Source organism: Sinocyclocheilus grahami, unplaced genomic scaffold, assembly GCF_001515645.1.
Source record: "Sinocyclocheilus grahami isolate Dianchi unplaced genomic scaffold, SAMN03320097.WGS_v1.1 scaffold521.1, whole genome shotgun sequence".
NCBI lineage: Eukaryota > Metazoa > Chordata > Actinopteri > Cypriniformes > Cyprinidae > Sinocyclocheilus > Sinocyclocheilus grahami.
The window spans coordinates 671,268-687,314 of NW_015505700.1; the positions used below are offsets into that span (position 1 = coordinate 671,268).

General features: G+C 35.6%; 1 protein-coding gene across 1 annotated transcript in view; it reads right to left on the reverse strand.

Annotated features, from left to right (window-relative positions):
* Positions 1 to 12,390, reverse strand: part of aplp2 (amyloid beta (A4) precursor-like protein 2) — a 98,853-nt gene extending 86,463 nt beyond the window's left edge. Inside the window, exon 1 of the mRNA XM_016237665.1 lies at positions 12,109 to 12,390. Within this exon, the coding sequence (XP_016093151.1) occupies positions 12,109 to 12,180 (72 nt within the window). The 5' untranslated portion in view covers positions 12,181 to 12,390. The remainder of the gene's footprint in view (positions 1 to 12,108) is intronic.
* Between the last annotated feature and the right edge of the window lie 3,657 nt (positions 12,391 to 16,047).

Below are 16,047 nucleotides of genomic sequence, written 5' to 3' on the forward strand. Positions count from 1 at the left end.
CAATAAACTTTATTATTCAAAATGAGTCTGACATCAGTGCACTTAACAGTAAACTTCACTTATTATAAATAACTTAACACAAATAGAGCAATATAAATAGATATTAAGAAATTAAACAAGGTAACTGTGTAGGGCAAGCAAGCTACTGCCAAACCAACAGGGGCAGGTTTATGCAGGAAGCACAGCTTTTCCAAATGTAAACATCTAAAATGAATAAATAATAATAGTAATAAATATTTTTTTTCACAAATTCTGTGTTGTGTATTTTCTGGTAATCAAACGAACATGCAGAACATTCATATTTAAATAAGTCTTTTCGCAGTTTAATATTCACAGACACAGTCGATATATATATGCACTGACCTGTATTTTATTTGTCACAAATAAGACAAATTCCATGAAATACATTAAATTCAGTTTTTATGACTGGATTCCGCATTTCTGTCCATGTTTTCTGCATCGCGGAAATCATAGGGCCCTACTAAAGTAGCAAATGAATATAAGCTCATTGTGAGAGTAAAAGACGGGGACATTGTGGTTTATTTACTTAGCATTGCGTCATTTCATCAAAATCATTTGAACTTTGTGTCAGCACGTCATAAATAGAACGAGGCATCAGTTTACTGCATCCAGTGTAGACAGCATCACTGATTATAATGGGTTCTATTCTACACCGGACGCGAGTGGCGTGACAAAATACAATAGAATCTCTACACTACACTGACCTGGGTTGCCAGTAGCAAACAACGGAGCTCTGCTCTGCTGGACAAACTAAGTAATTACACCATTCAGAAGCATTTAATCTGCATTATATGTTCTGTAAAAAAAAAAAAGTCATATATCGGCGGCATATTCGCCGATATACCTGCTGCGACAGGCTCATATCGGCCGATAATATCGGTAATAATAAATACAAAATTTAAAAAAATTATAAAAATAACGATAATAAAACGATATATTGGTCGGGCTCTAGTAAACATTGTTTCCGTTCACATCTTTGTGAATTTTAGGATTCTGCTTTTTAAAAAAAAAAAAAAAAAAAAAAAAAAAGAGCATGTTCTGAAGGATGGGTTATAATATAAGCACATAAACTATGATGAAAACACAGTTAAACATCTAAGAATTGATCCTTAACAATCATGTGACTTTGTTAGGAAGTGATTCACTTCCATCGGCATGTTCTACATCATACGTGTTAACCACTTGCACAACTAAACTACTGCTCAAAAGTTTGGGGTTAGTAAGATTTCTTTTAAGAAATTAATACTTCTATTCAGCATGGACACAATAAGTTGATCAAAAGTGACAGTAAAGAAAATCTTAAGCAGCACAACGGTTTTTAACATAGATAAGAAATGTTTCTTGAGCAGCAAACCAGCATATTAGAATGATTTCTGAAGGATCATGTGACACGGAAGACTGGAGTAATGAAGCTGAAAATTCAGCTTTGCATCACAGGAATAAATTGCACTTTAAAATATATTAAAAAAAGGCAACAATTATTTTAAATCGTAATAATATTTCAATATTTAATAGTTCAGCAGTCCATTACATTTAACGGGGTCATATGATGCTTTTTTAAAGATCATTATTTGGTGTATTTGGTGTAACAGAATATGTTGACATGCTTTTTTTTTCAAATACTGTACATTATTGTAGGTTCTCTATGTCCCACCTCTCTCAAATGCTTTGTTTTCTACAAAGTTAAGACAGCTGACTCCACTGTGATGTGACCCTGTCTGTCTCTCTCTCTCAGAAAGGAAAACTTGAAATCGCATCATATGACCCCTTTAATAAAAGATACGTAATGGCTTCCCCAGTGGCTACAACTGCCATTCACACTTTACAGCAGTTTCTTGAAACAACTTACAACTTACCATTCCAACGATCACTAAGTTAGTCATTTTCCAAAATAATCAGTTTCCTACTGGATCATGTTGAATGGTAGGTGGTGTCAGTATTTATGCACAGCTTTGTTGTTCTTGGCACTGGTCATGTATTATCTAAATAGTTAGGTAATAATAAAACTCCAGATGCTTTAGACAGAAAGCCTGCTAACCAGCACCAACACAGTCAAAATAGAAATGTTGGCAGAGATTATACGGTTTACGTGGGCAGAAAAAGAGAGGGAGGCACTAAGAAAACTCGGCTACCTAAAACAAACAAATCTGCTAATGATTGGTCATTCCTCAGCCAGATAAAAGTACTCAAGACACAAATAAACTACCTAAAGACCACTGCTCAAGCACAATAGCTGGCCCGCTATCACGGACCTGAATGACTGAGTCAGGCCGTCTCTGAATGCCCTTCTCAATGAGACCTGCTCTTAGAACTCAAATAAAGACCACAACACAGGAGGGGCTATGAGTCAAAGCCTGAGCTGAATTCAAATGAGGATACCGAGCCTCCAGTCATCTCCCACACAAAATTTACAAGCGCATTTGATCATGTAAATTAAAGCGATACCACACACACAGGAGTTTTGCGTTTCGTTTTATTCCCAGATTCATTTGCTGCCACTCCTACAAGAGCAAGAACAAGCAGTTTGACAGTCAAGAGAAGAATGAGGCGACAGAGACATCAAAATCCTGTTAAAACACAGCAATCAAGAAAGACCATATAAATTAACCTAACGTGGGAAAAGAGTGAGCAACCTACACACAAAAAAAACATTAAAACTATCCATAAAGAGGAATATTAGCATCCTGCTTCCAGCATAAAGGTGATGTAAAATAATTAATTTTGAGAACACAACCCATAAAATGTCCTTACAACTCGAGACATCACTGAAAAAGGTGTCATGAGAAATCACACTTGTCTCCCTGACAGCCCTAGGCTCTGTAAATAGCGAGTCTGAGCGCTGCTAGTGCGCCAGCAAATCAAAACCTGGGAGTGCTACTGTGCCTGTCAGCCACTGTGGCCATGTCTTTGGGGGCTGGGTTTTGGAAAAGGGGTGTGGCTGAATGGAATTACTTAAATCACAATGTAAAAGTACCGACTGATCCAACCAAGCGAAATAGACTGTAAATGAAAGTAGGACAGGAACTTGGTTCTGTCCGTTGGTGGTTGTTTATATGGAAACAGATCTGAATGTGAGCTGGAAGTTGATTGTAAGTAAAGGGTGTGACTTATGCAGACTAAATGATTGAAGTCCAGCATATGAGAGTTGTTTTTTTGTTTTTTTTTTAGATTTTTGGCATTTTGGCCTTTTATTGTGATAGGACTTTATATCTTGCAATTCTTACTTTATAGCTCGCAATTGTGAGTTTATATCACGCAAATCTGAGAAAAAAAAAAGTCATAATTGAGAGATATAAACTCGCAATTCTGAGAACATATCAGTCTTTTTTCCCCCCTCAAAATTGGACTTTAACTCGAGTTTATATCTCACAATTCTGAGAAAAAAAAGTCAGAATTGTGAGAAAATGTCGCAATTACCTTTTTTTTTTTTTCAGTGGTGGAAACAGGCTTCCATAACGGTCAGCCAAACTCCTTAGAAGTACAATATTTTCTTGAAGTACTCCCTAAAAATGTTTAATTAACTTAAATAATTCAACAACATTTTCGCATGTTCACGGTTCTCGGTTAATGGTTATATATGCAAAAAAACAGATTTGTTTACAGATTTGTTAAAAAATTGCAATTATTTTGTCAAATTGTATCTGCGATTTGAACTTTAATATGACATTTAATCTCTAAGAAAATATATTAGTTAGGGCTGTGCAAAAAATCAAATGCGATTTTCATGCGCATCTCGTCAGTAAAGCCGCTTCTGTGATTAGTAGTAAATCTCTAGCACGTGCTTTCAGATGGAGCGGCATTTACTACACAGAGCCGTAGTTCACTGACAAGCTATGCAAAATCGCGTTCAAAATTGCAGGCGATTCATTGCCGATTATGGCATTGAGCTTTACTGACGAGATGCGCAAAAATTGCATTCGATTTTTTGCACAGCCCTAATATCAGTAAAAAAAAAAATTATAAAACCACAATTATATATATTTAAAAAAAATAAAAAAATATATTTCGACATTTTTCATTCGAGTTAAGTGTTTGCAATAGACGTCTGCGTCAATAACCTTGTAGCAGCATGCCGACATATAGCGTTGTTGCGCTACAGGCATCCTGAGTTCGAGTCCCATCTCGCAGACCTTTCCTGATCCAGTCCCCCCTCTCTCTCCCACTTCATTTCCTGTCTAAACACTGTCCTATCAAAAATAAAAAGGCAAAAACTAAAAATAATATTTGCAGTCCCTTTATTTTAAATTTAATTAATTACTAGCTTTTCATTAATCCCCATTTAGGAAACCCTGCATTATGGAATATGATATTCTGGTTGCTCTCGGTGCATTGGGGCAAATGTAGTACATCAGCTTACAATCAGTCATATTACTTTTTCAAAAATGGCAGGCAACATGCCATTCTGAACATCCATACTAACATTCACACACACATACTGATCTTTCTCAACCAATTTGACACAAATATCCAAGCATCAAGAGAAACACAGATGGCCACAGATATGGGCCATAAGCATACTTGGTGAAATGGAAGGGGAAAAAAATATGTTTGTGCGTGTGATGGAGAACAACATGCTCTTGAATAGGATAGCGAATGTTTTATTCATATGTGAACACATGCAGAGGAGATGAGTCACACCCCATCTGAACGCAACTGAACGCAACTACTGATGCAGGCAATGAGCTTACAAGCACACACACACTTGCACATATTCAGACCCACAAAATTTATCATGTCCTCCAGTAGCTGACAAATCTCTATGGTGCAGTTAAAGGTGGAACGGACTGCTGGCATTCATGCTGAAGGGGCAAATGTGCCCACTTCCACGACTCTTTGATGGTGGAGAGTCTAAATTTGTGATGAGCCGAGCTGAGCCGTGGGAGGTAACGGTGCCCCTCGCTCTCTCGTACGAAGAGAAGACATGCTGGAATACGTGCTGGATAATTAGAGCGAACGCGCCGCCCAGGAGACACGTGCAGACATGACACACAGGAGGAGATAAGAGAGACATTTACAGAAAGAGAGGGAGCCAGTGGCAGACAGACAGATAAGAGAGACGCACACAAACTCAGACACAAAGAAAGCAAGAAACTAGGGGGAGGGGTACAACAAAATATGCGCTTTTTCAAACAACAAGGTACAGATTTTAGACTAAATGAAACGTTGGCGACAAAATTAGAAGTCGATAATTGATAACCAGTTTCACCAAAATAACCATTTGGGGTCTGTAAACGTGTGTATTTAAGAAATGAATACATTAAATATGCATTAAATTAATCAAAAGTGACAGACATTTACTTCACTTTTTTTGTACAAAAATTTTACAATTTTAGAGTTTAAAAAATTCTGACAAATGAATAGTAATCTGCCAAATGAATAAATGTAAAAAAAAAGTAGGCTAATAGAATTGATAAGTGGAATTGGAATCCAACTTTAAAACATTAAACAACTTGTAAAAAATTGGCGGTACAGCAAATACCATACTTTGTCCATTAAAACATCTATAATGTTTTTCATTTTATTATCAGTTTCAAGTATGACTGTTGTCTTCACTTCTCATCAATAACTGTATATAAATACATAATATACAGATATTACAGAATGAAAAAAGAAAAAAATAATAATAATTGGGTTCCACGTAAATATAACTAATCCGTTTCCCAACAAGCATCAAATAAGGCAAGTGGACGGTTTCATCTCCTACTAGTAATTAAATTTTAACATTAACAACCAAACTAATTTAATTTACATCATTTTACATTTTTGTTCAGATGCTGGCATATGGTCTAACTGTTGGAAACAAAGTGTCAACATAACTTAATAGCTCCATTTAAAATGACTTTAATTGAAGTAGTACAGAATATTTGTACTTTATAAAAACCCATTTGTCACACCACAGGACACATTGAACTCAAAAAATTGCTTCAAAAGAAATACAAAAATAAATTTTCACCAAAAATCTTAGCCTATTAGTCGACAATGCAAATAATCCTGCTGATCACCAGAGATTGGGGGCAGGATTATGAATAAAGGGTGCAATCTCTAAAAGTATGTCAGTGACTAAGGTGCACACTCACATCCTGAGCTCACTCAAGGGTGCGGCTATCAAAGCGTGTTTGAGTATGTATGCATGCATCATATCAGTAATGGACGGGCGGAGCATCTGCAGCATGTTCTCTTCTCTCCTCTCCTGTTGAGCACTCAGTGTGTCTTACAGCTAAGAGGATTTGTGGTGAGACTGAGAGCGGCTGGTAAAATAATTGAAAGTGTCTCTCCAAGCACTAAGCTCTCAGCTCAGAGGATGAGCATCAGGGTGGCGCTAACATGGCTCAGGCTTTACGAAATAGGAAATGGCTGACAGGACCATCATCAATGCCTGCAATCCAACAATAGAGGTCTGCCACACTTGACACGCATATGAATTCACATCCAAAATGTTTTGTGCTGCCATAACTTAGCAGGGTGAGTGATGTGTGAAAAGCAGGGAAAAGATCAGAATTTTGTCTAGGATGCCAAATGTTTTGTTTTTGTTTGTTTGTTTTCCACGCATGGAATATTCCTCATCAATTTAAAAAAAATAAAATAAAAATTGTAGTCATACAGACATAAATATGAAATATAGGTAGCTAGTAATGTTGATGGCCAGCAAATTTTATTTCTTCACCTGTCATGGAATTAGTAATGGCAGACTACCTTTTTAATTCTGATGCTAAATAAAAATAAATAAATAAATTTTAAAAAAAAAATTAAAAAAAGTCTATTTAATATGCCAGACAAAAAAAAAATTTAAATCTTCAAAAAAATGAAATGCACTCCAGAATATGTGGGGTTAAAAAAATAAAAAAATAAATTGTGAACGCAAGAGTACAAATCCATCAAACAGACTGCACACCTATGATAAAAGCAAAAGAAAAAAAACTGAATATTTAAATTGAAAAAAGAATTAAAAATACTTTTAATGTTACTTTACGATTTAAAATGTACTATTTATTTATCAAATAAATAAAATACAGGTACATTTAAATAAATGCAATAAATAATTAATTTAAATAAATGTTTCTGTGCACAGAGAAACAAATGACAGTTACTCTGTATGCTTCCACTGAGCATCCCGTCAAGAGAACTGCACAATGTGGCAATTAACATCAGCCTGGCTGTCGTCGCATCTGATAAACACACATGCGGTTATGTCCCAATCGGGTCCTTGTGCTGGTCAGGATGCTTGCACCCATTCAGAGCTCACAATAGCCCCTCACCGACATCCATTCATCAGTCCTGGTGCGAGCAATCCATGCTATTAAAAGCCCTGCTAACACATCCACACAATGAAGACTGCATACAAATGGCTTGCGTGCCATCAAAGGCTGCAGACAGAATCACCCCCGCAAACACACATAAAACCACTACATGTGGTTAACCAAACACAGGTGCGAAATCCAAAGAAATGTTGCTTTAGAGTCAGTGCCTTAACTTTATGGAATGATGTTTCTAACCTGGTGGAAGATTTGATCAGAACAACCAACAAGATTTAGAAAAAAATTAAATAAAGGCAACACTCAAAAGGCACTCACAACTCAATTAAAATCTATAATATGAGGGAAACAAGATTTTTATTGGGAAGAAATATAAGGCAGGACACGGATTGTGAAAAGTGAACAGTCCATACTAGAATGGATTGGATGTCAGAGAAAAAGCTAAGTTTATTATTATTATTATTATTTTCTGCATTAAAAATTTTACAGCATATCAGCAAAGGCTATATTCATGGCAAACTAAAGATATTTAAATAAGATAATATAAAAAGACTTAATGATAACTAAATTAATTATTGTATACAATAATTTAACTATTGTAAATAATTAAGAAAACAAATAAATCAATTAAATAAATTCCAATAATGTTTCCAGTAGACAATACAGTTAGGAAAATTTAGAAAAATAAATTTTCTTCCTTTCAAGAAATATACATGGGTAAAGCCCCGTTCACACCAAGAACGATAACTATAAAGATAACGATATTAGCGTCTACACCAGCGAACGATATTGTCTGTTTATTCTAAGCGCACATGCGTCTGCCGCTTTAAATTCTCAAGCTCGTTACAGCAGGATGGATTCTGATTGGCTGTCAGTCTTTTATCGTTCATCAGCTGGAGAAAAATCGTTTTTGAAAGTGATCACAATGATATTGTTCCTCTGTATCGTTATGGTGTGAACTATGCTATTCTTTAATATTGAGAACAATTTTTAGAACTATATCTTTATCGTTATCGTGCTTGGTGTGAATGGGCCTTAAGCCAAAAAGCACAGTAATTTCAGGGATGCACCACATTATTATGATAAAAGACTACAAAAACAACCTTTTTTTTTTTTTTTTATAACGTGCACTGATGAATCATGCCAAATAAGAGCAGGAATGCGATTAGATTAAATTTCAGGTTGACTTTAATCCTTTTGTTCAACTACTCCTTGCAATGCATCATTACAAGGGCCTAGAGTCCCATCATAGGAGGCAGTGCTGCCCGACTGCATAACAAGAGCAAGGTGGGCCCTTGAGCAACCTAGAGAAGAGACAACACTTTTTGTTTACCATCTCAGCGGCTTGGAAAAGAGCACAGAGACTCCCACTCAACCACTGAGATTTTACAAGCTCCTTTTTAGATTTCTCTTAAACATATACTGTGACAATACTGGGGTTGCGTAACTCCCAAGTACGCCAAGTTCAGTGTTTTTAATGTGCTTGAAGATAACTCTTATTATCTGAATCTGTCAGCAGGTTACTGGAGCACACAGGGCATTGCTTTAAGCATTTAAAATAAACACTTCCTTCATGTTAGTATGTGCCAAAGCTTGTGCTACAATCAGTAAAAACACTAAAATGTGAAAAAGCAGGCAAGCTTTGAACACAGCACAAATATGATTTGGCGCCAGTCAAATTCCAGCATGCCTGTGTTGCGTTAGTTGGCAACATGTTATATCAGCAAGGCTGGGCTTTGGGTTGGGTAGTTTATTCATTTGAATTGGAGAGGAACTAATTTCTAAATTAATGGTTCAAGGAATGAACTCATTTCAAATAAACAAAATTTTTTTCCCCTGAATTTGTTCTTTTAAAAATACACATTTGACAACAAAAACAACTCAAGGAAAAAAAAAACAGAGCGGTAGTGCCAGTCATTATGAAAGCTGTACAAGCAAAAACTGACACACTGAGCCAGACAATCTACCGTGAAAGCTAACAAAACAGGATTTGAGCAAATACACTTTTGGAAAACACAGATAAAATGATCAGGGGCCCGTTCTTCATTCGTCGCTTATTACATCCGAGATGAAACGTCACATCCAAGATGATATCATCGCGCTAATCAGGATCTGGCTAATTCGGTTCTTCAAACGCACCTGTTGTTGATGATTAGTCTGGCTGGATTGAGTTATCTGAGATAATTGCGCGTTCATGGGTTGGTTTAAAAGGGGCTATGTATCATTACTCGAAACCACGATCAGCAATGCAGCGATTGGCTGGCGGCAAGACATCATTTCATTAAAAAAAGAAATCCAATTCTGACGCAGATTACACATTTACTCCGCACGGTGTAGTTCGGGTTGAACTCATCTAATACAATGTCTCTGGGCAAAAAGCAGCTGCACGAGTGTGAATGTTTGACAAAAATTAAAACGTCAATAAAAACACTGACTGTGTATACCCTTTCCCTGTTTACAAACAATACCGGGAGGAGAGGTAATTTCCGATTAATGATGTCACAGAATTTACCGGTATTTTGAAAATGATATGTGAATGGTGCTTTACCAGTAAAAAGACACAATGCCATTGCCTGTGTGAACAGCGCATTTTTGTATCTACAGGTAAAGTCGTTCCAATAATTTTACGGCAATTTACTGGTATTACAGTATGAAAGGGGCTATTACTTGACAAGCAGTTTTTAAAAAAAGCAACGCTAATGGCGCAAGTCGGTAAAAACAGGGAGATGCATTGCAACAGCCAAACAATTAAATAGGACTGGAGAAACGCATTGTATGCATACCTCATTGCATTTTTCTCAAAAAAAAGTGCAATAGAGTGCCCTGTGATTGTTATACATTAATGCCACTGCTTTAGTTGCAAAAACAATGACTCCATGACTTTAACATTCAAACACTTGCCAATTTGACGTTTGTTTTCTTATTGTCAATCAAGTTTACATCGAGTTGCATTATATTTGTTCAATTTACAGCTATTAAATTAATGACAACAACAAACCCTAAAAGTTACATTCAAAGGAAAATTCAGCTTTGCCATCATATGATCAAATGTAATTTATTCCTATATTAAAATAGAGAGCACTTATTTTAACTAATAATATTTCACAATTTTACGGTTTTCACTGCATTTTTTTTTTTATGATTCTTGGTGAGATTTAAAGAATTTTCAAAAGAAATATTAGCAAACCCAATCTTTTGAATGGTACTGTGAAGTGTCGCAAATTTATCTGGTAGATAAATTTGAATAATGCATGCAGTTCTCCTGCAGTTTAGTTAGCAAGAGCTCAGGGCTGCACAGATCCTCTGCAGAACAGGTTATAAATCAGGTCTGAGGTCAACGAGACTCACTAGCTCAGCATCAAACTCCCGCACACAGTCTGGAAACACACGCCTCTCTCAAAATAACATTTTACCATGGTAATCGTACGCTTGAGGAGCTATCAGATCAAAACAATCAAGGAGTCAACTGTATAACAAATACAAAAGAATATACAGAAATACAATAGGGTCATAATATTGATCTGAAGGTAAAATGATTCTTTGATTTTCTACAGTAATGCTGATCTATGCATATCCATAAACGTCACTGCACCTCCTCATGATGGTGAACCACAGGCAGCTCCTTTCTCTCTAAATGCATCAATTAGCAACAAAGAGATTTCATTGTTTATTTCAGTGCGTCACTGCCATTATTTCTGGCACTGAAAAGAATTGTTTCATAATTTGTTATATCATGCCTGCAGGCTGAGCTCTTATTGGAAGAGCATGCCATCGGAAAGGACTTTGGTGCACATGTAAAAGCACAAAAACGCCTCTAGGACAAGGACAGCTGTGATTAGGTAAGGTTTGAAGCAACCAGACAGGGATCATCCAGGAAAGGTGTGAGCGTTCGAGTCCATAAACTTGACTCTCTTACAGGAGTTCATTCGCATAATTTGCCTACTGTGAAAGCAACCGACACGTTTCACAAGCCCAACGCAGTGTTCTCCGACAAATACAAACTTGTCCTTTAACATGGGGAGTGATTTATCACACATTTATCAGACCAAACACCTGAAAGCCATTTCTGATGAATATGTATAACGATCTGAATCATTTCGGTTATATAGTGTGATCAGATATTTTGAAGCATCTTGATTCTTTTCATTTTTCTGTCATTTTGCACCACCAAGCCAAAGCTCAGAGTAGATCCAGACCTTTAAAAGGTCTCTTCTGTAACGGTCACCAAGGAAAAGTGTGGATATCCTCCAATGTAAGACCACAGTTATAATCCATGCTTTTATGAAATAATGCAAAAATTAAAACAGAAACTAACATTATTGGTTAAAAAAAAGATTTGAGGGTATCTAAAGGTTTTAAAAACATACGTGTACATTCAGATATTAGCTACTGAGGACTTCAAACTGACACTATGATCAAATCAATGTTTGGGGTTCAGTTTTCCAAAACAACAACAGAAATAAACAACGGAGATAAATACTACAGTGAAAAGATAAAGGCATTTAACAGCTCGTCTAAAGACATTTTTTATTCGTTTAACTCCATCCAGGGACAAATTACAAAATAACACTCATTTAATATTTCATATGAAATTAGAATTAGGGTCTTTTCTGGTCTACAATTAGTCTAAATCTTACACAACAAGGGACACGGACACTTTAAAGTATCTCAACAGACTAACGTTAATGATTTTATAAGCTTAACATTATTAGTAAACTACTACTTACCCAGAAATATTGATATCACAATAAAAAGCCGTCTCAGTACAGAAATATCAGAGTAAACGATGTAAGATAATTATGAAAACAAGGGTGACATATTAGTGCGCACGTACCTCAATGTATCCGGCTAGACTCGGAACAGCGATGGCCAGAATGAGCACAGATACGGCCGGGACTGAACCCATCTTCCACGGTGACTCTCTGCTGGGATTTGGGCTGAAATTATCCCGCTGTGGATTCTTGTAAGAGGCTCTTAAATGGAAAACAGCTCAGTAAACGGTCCGCGAGCTGTTGTTGTTGTGCGCGTTGATCCCGCTCTCAGCGCGTGTGGAATGCTGCGCGAGCTCTAAAAACACGAGCGAGCGCGCCACCGGCTGACTGATGAAGGGACCGACCGGAAATGAGGTCAGCATGCTATGGGACGATATTAGACTCAAAATGATTAATAGATGCACGCACAATTATCCATGTCCTGCATACAATCCATTGAGTACAGTTTCGAACTAGACGTCAATTAATGCAAGCGTGTCACCTGATCTAAGCACAGATTCCTTTTTGCATGAGCAATTTATGATATATTAATGCAGAACAGAACATTTTTATTGTGTTTTATACATGTCTGTATTTGTACAAATCGCTGCACAATCATTTAATCCAGAATTCCACAGACTCAAATTGAAAGGCATTTGTTTGTGGTTTGTAAGATACATGTATAAAATGTATGCAGTACATGGATAATTGTGCGTGCATCTATTAATCATTTTGAGTCTAATATCATCCCATAGCATGCTGTCATCTACTGAAGGATACAAACTGGGTGTGTGCACCTCCTGTAGGTCTATTATGAAATGTTATGACAATTAATATGGATTTCATCCAGATTTTAAAAGGAAATGTAGGCAGAGGAAAATATGAAACATGTGGCATTTTTAATGTTTTAGCTGCTATCATACAAACTGTATTTTTTATATCCACGCCAATGTCAAAGTGCTTTTTCCACAGTATAGGATAGAATTATAATGGAAACTAAACTGTGTGTGTGTGTGTGTAGACCTATACTGTATGTATATATACAATACCAGTTAAAAGTTGTCTTCTGCTCACCAAGCCTGCATTTATTTGATGCATTCCAAAGTACAGCAAAAACAGTACAATTTTGAAAAAAATATCATATATAAATATAAATAACTGTTTTCTATTTGAATATATTTTAAAATGTAATTTATTCCTGTGATTTCAAAGCTGAATTTCTAGCATCATTACTCCAGTCACGTGATCCTTCAGAAATCATTCTAATATTTGTATTTGCTGCTCAAAAACATTTATTACTATTATTATTATTATTATGATTATTACGTTGAAAACAGCCGAGTATAATTTTTTTCTTTGATGAATAGAAAGCTCAGAAGAACAGCATTTATCTGAAAATAGAAATCTTTTGTAACATTATAAATGTTTTTATCATCACTTTTGATCAATTTCTTTATTTAACAAAGATGCTTTATTCTTTATTATAAAGATGCCCCCCGCCAAAAAAAACAATTTATACTGACTTCAAGCTTTTTATTTCAGATAAATGCCGATCTTTGGATATTTCTATTCATCAAAGAATACTGGGAAAAAATGTACTCAACGGTGTTAAATATTGATAATAATAATAATAATAATAATAAATGTTTGAACAGCAAATCAGCATATTAGGATGATTTCTGAAGGATCACGTCACACTGAAGACTGGGGTAATGATGCTGAAAATGTAGCTTTGATCACAGGAATAAATTACATTTTAAAATATATTCAAATAGAAAGCAGTTAATTGAAATAAAAAAAATATTTCACAATATTGCTTTTGCTGTATTTTGGATCAAATAAATGATGGCTCGGTGAGGAGAAGAGAATTCTTTTAAAAACTTTCAAAATCTTACTGTTCAAAAACTGGTAGTGTATATACTGTATATATATATATATATGCTGAAATATTTCTTTCTGAAAATGTCTCTTTTTAACAGAAAGAGCAAGAGCAGCTCTGTTCAGTTGAGGATATGTATCTCTTCTCTCTTCCTCACTACAGAGATATGGTATTGTTAGCGCTTTACTCTAACATACTCAGCATACATCAACATACTCAGTTGCAAAAATAAATAAATAAAGCTATCCTACGACTTTTTAACACTTTTTCCTTTTAACATGTCGCATACTGTCCATTCACAATGACTACCTTTCTAAACATAATTGTTTTTTAGGGATAGTTCACCTAAAAAAATGTAAATTCTGCCATCATTTACTCAATCCCACTTGTTTCAAACCGGAGTGAGTTTCTTTCTTCTGCTCAACACAAAAGAAGATATTTTGAAGAATGTGAGTAACCTCATTTGGTAGCCACTGACTTCGATAGTATTAAAAAAATAGGGTGAGATTTTTGGGTGAACTATCCCTTGAAACAAATGGAAGAAACACACTGCAACTCTAATCCCAATTGTGTATTTCTAACAGTCAGATGCTGCCACCTACACTCTTAAAAATAAAGGTGCTTCAAAAGGTTCTTCAAGCGATGCCATAGAAGAACCATTTTTGGTTCCACAAAGAACCATTCAGTCAAAGGTTCTTTAAAGAACCATCTCTTTCTTACCTTTTTATAATCTGAAGAACCTTCTTTCGCCCCAAAGAACCTTTTGTCAAACAGAAAGGTTCTTCAGATGTTAAAGGTTCTTTATGGAACCATTTAGACAAAAAGGTTCTTCTATGGCATCGTGAAGCACCTTTATTTTTAAGAGTGTATCAGTTAACACAACCTCATTATTTGCAAAGAGAAATTGCCAAAGATGATTGTCAAGATATTTTACTGGAACCTGGTCTTCATTACATCTATTTTCTGTTTCTACTTTTGGGTTTTACTTCTGTATTTATTCATATTCAGTGTCAATTATCATTTATTATTATATTAAACTAATAACTGTTTTTAGAGCACTGTCATAAATGTTATAATTTCATATGTCAAGAAAGTACCTAACTGTCACAACATGCTGTTGTGGTGTTGATGTAAAACCCTAATAGAGACTACAAGATATTATAAGACCAGGCAGATGAAAAAAAAGTATTATTATTAAAAATGTTCTTTACAAAACCATTAAGGTCCTATATAGCACTTTTAAAGCATGGTTCTTTATGGAACCTTATAAAAAGGGTTCAACTATTGTTACAAGCTGAAGAACCCTAAATTGGTACTGTCTATACTCTAGAACCCTTCTTAAGAGTGTATGTGTTCTTCCCAAACAGTGAAAACGTCTGCAGAAAGTCCTAGTGGTCATGACAGATTACCATTTATAAATGTCTTTCTTTCTTAATTCAGAAAAGAAAGTAATTAATTAAAAGAGAGAGCGAGAGAGAGAGAGAGAGAGAGAGAGAGAGAGAGAGAGAGAGATGTGTTTATAAGCGACAAAGTGAAAATAAAAACAAACATAAATGCTAATTACAAAATGATATACCTACTGCTCTTCTTTTCAATATCGTACTGTGGTGTCAGCAGTTTTACAATCAGCGAGGGGAAGTTGACATGACCATACCACACATTTTGTATCTAAAAAAATGCCACAATTTCCTCTTTAACATTCTTTAACATGTGAAAATGTCATGTGAAAATGAATTGCTAGGGTCATGGGGTATTATAATGAAAAAATAAGAAGTCAAAAAAATAATAATCAAATAATTAAAAAAAAAATACACAAAAAGTAAAACAATTCGATGAAGTAATGTCACACAGCAGGTCCCTGATTGTCATGTCCATGTGAGCATAAACACAGATCTACAGGTGGTCCGTGTAAAATCAGTAGCAGCGGGCAGAAAAGTCAACATGATGTTTTTCCGCCTGCTGCTATTACACAATAGACTGTCTGCTTCTCCCATCACACCACATTTACACAATCCAATAGTCAATAAATCTGACAGAGAAGCTTTTCATGTCATCTGCCATCTGTGTACGTGCAACTCATTTATGTTTTCCCACATTCTGTTGCACTGTATACTGTACAATCTTATATGAAATATCAGAGTGT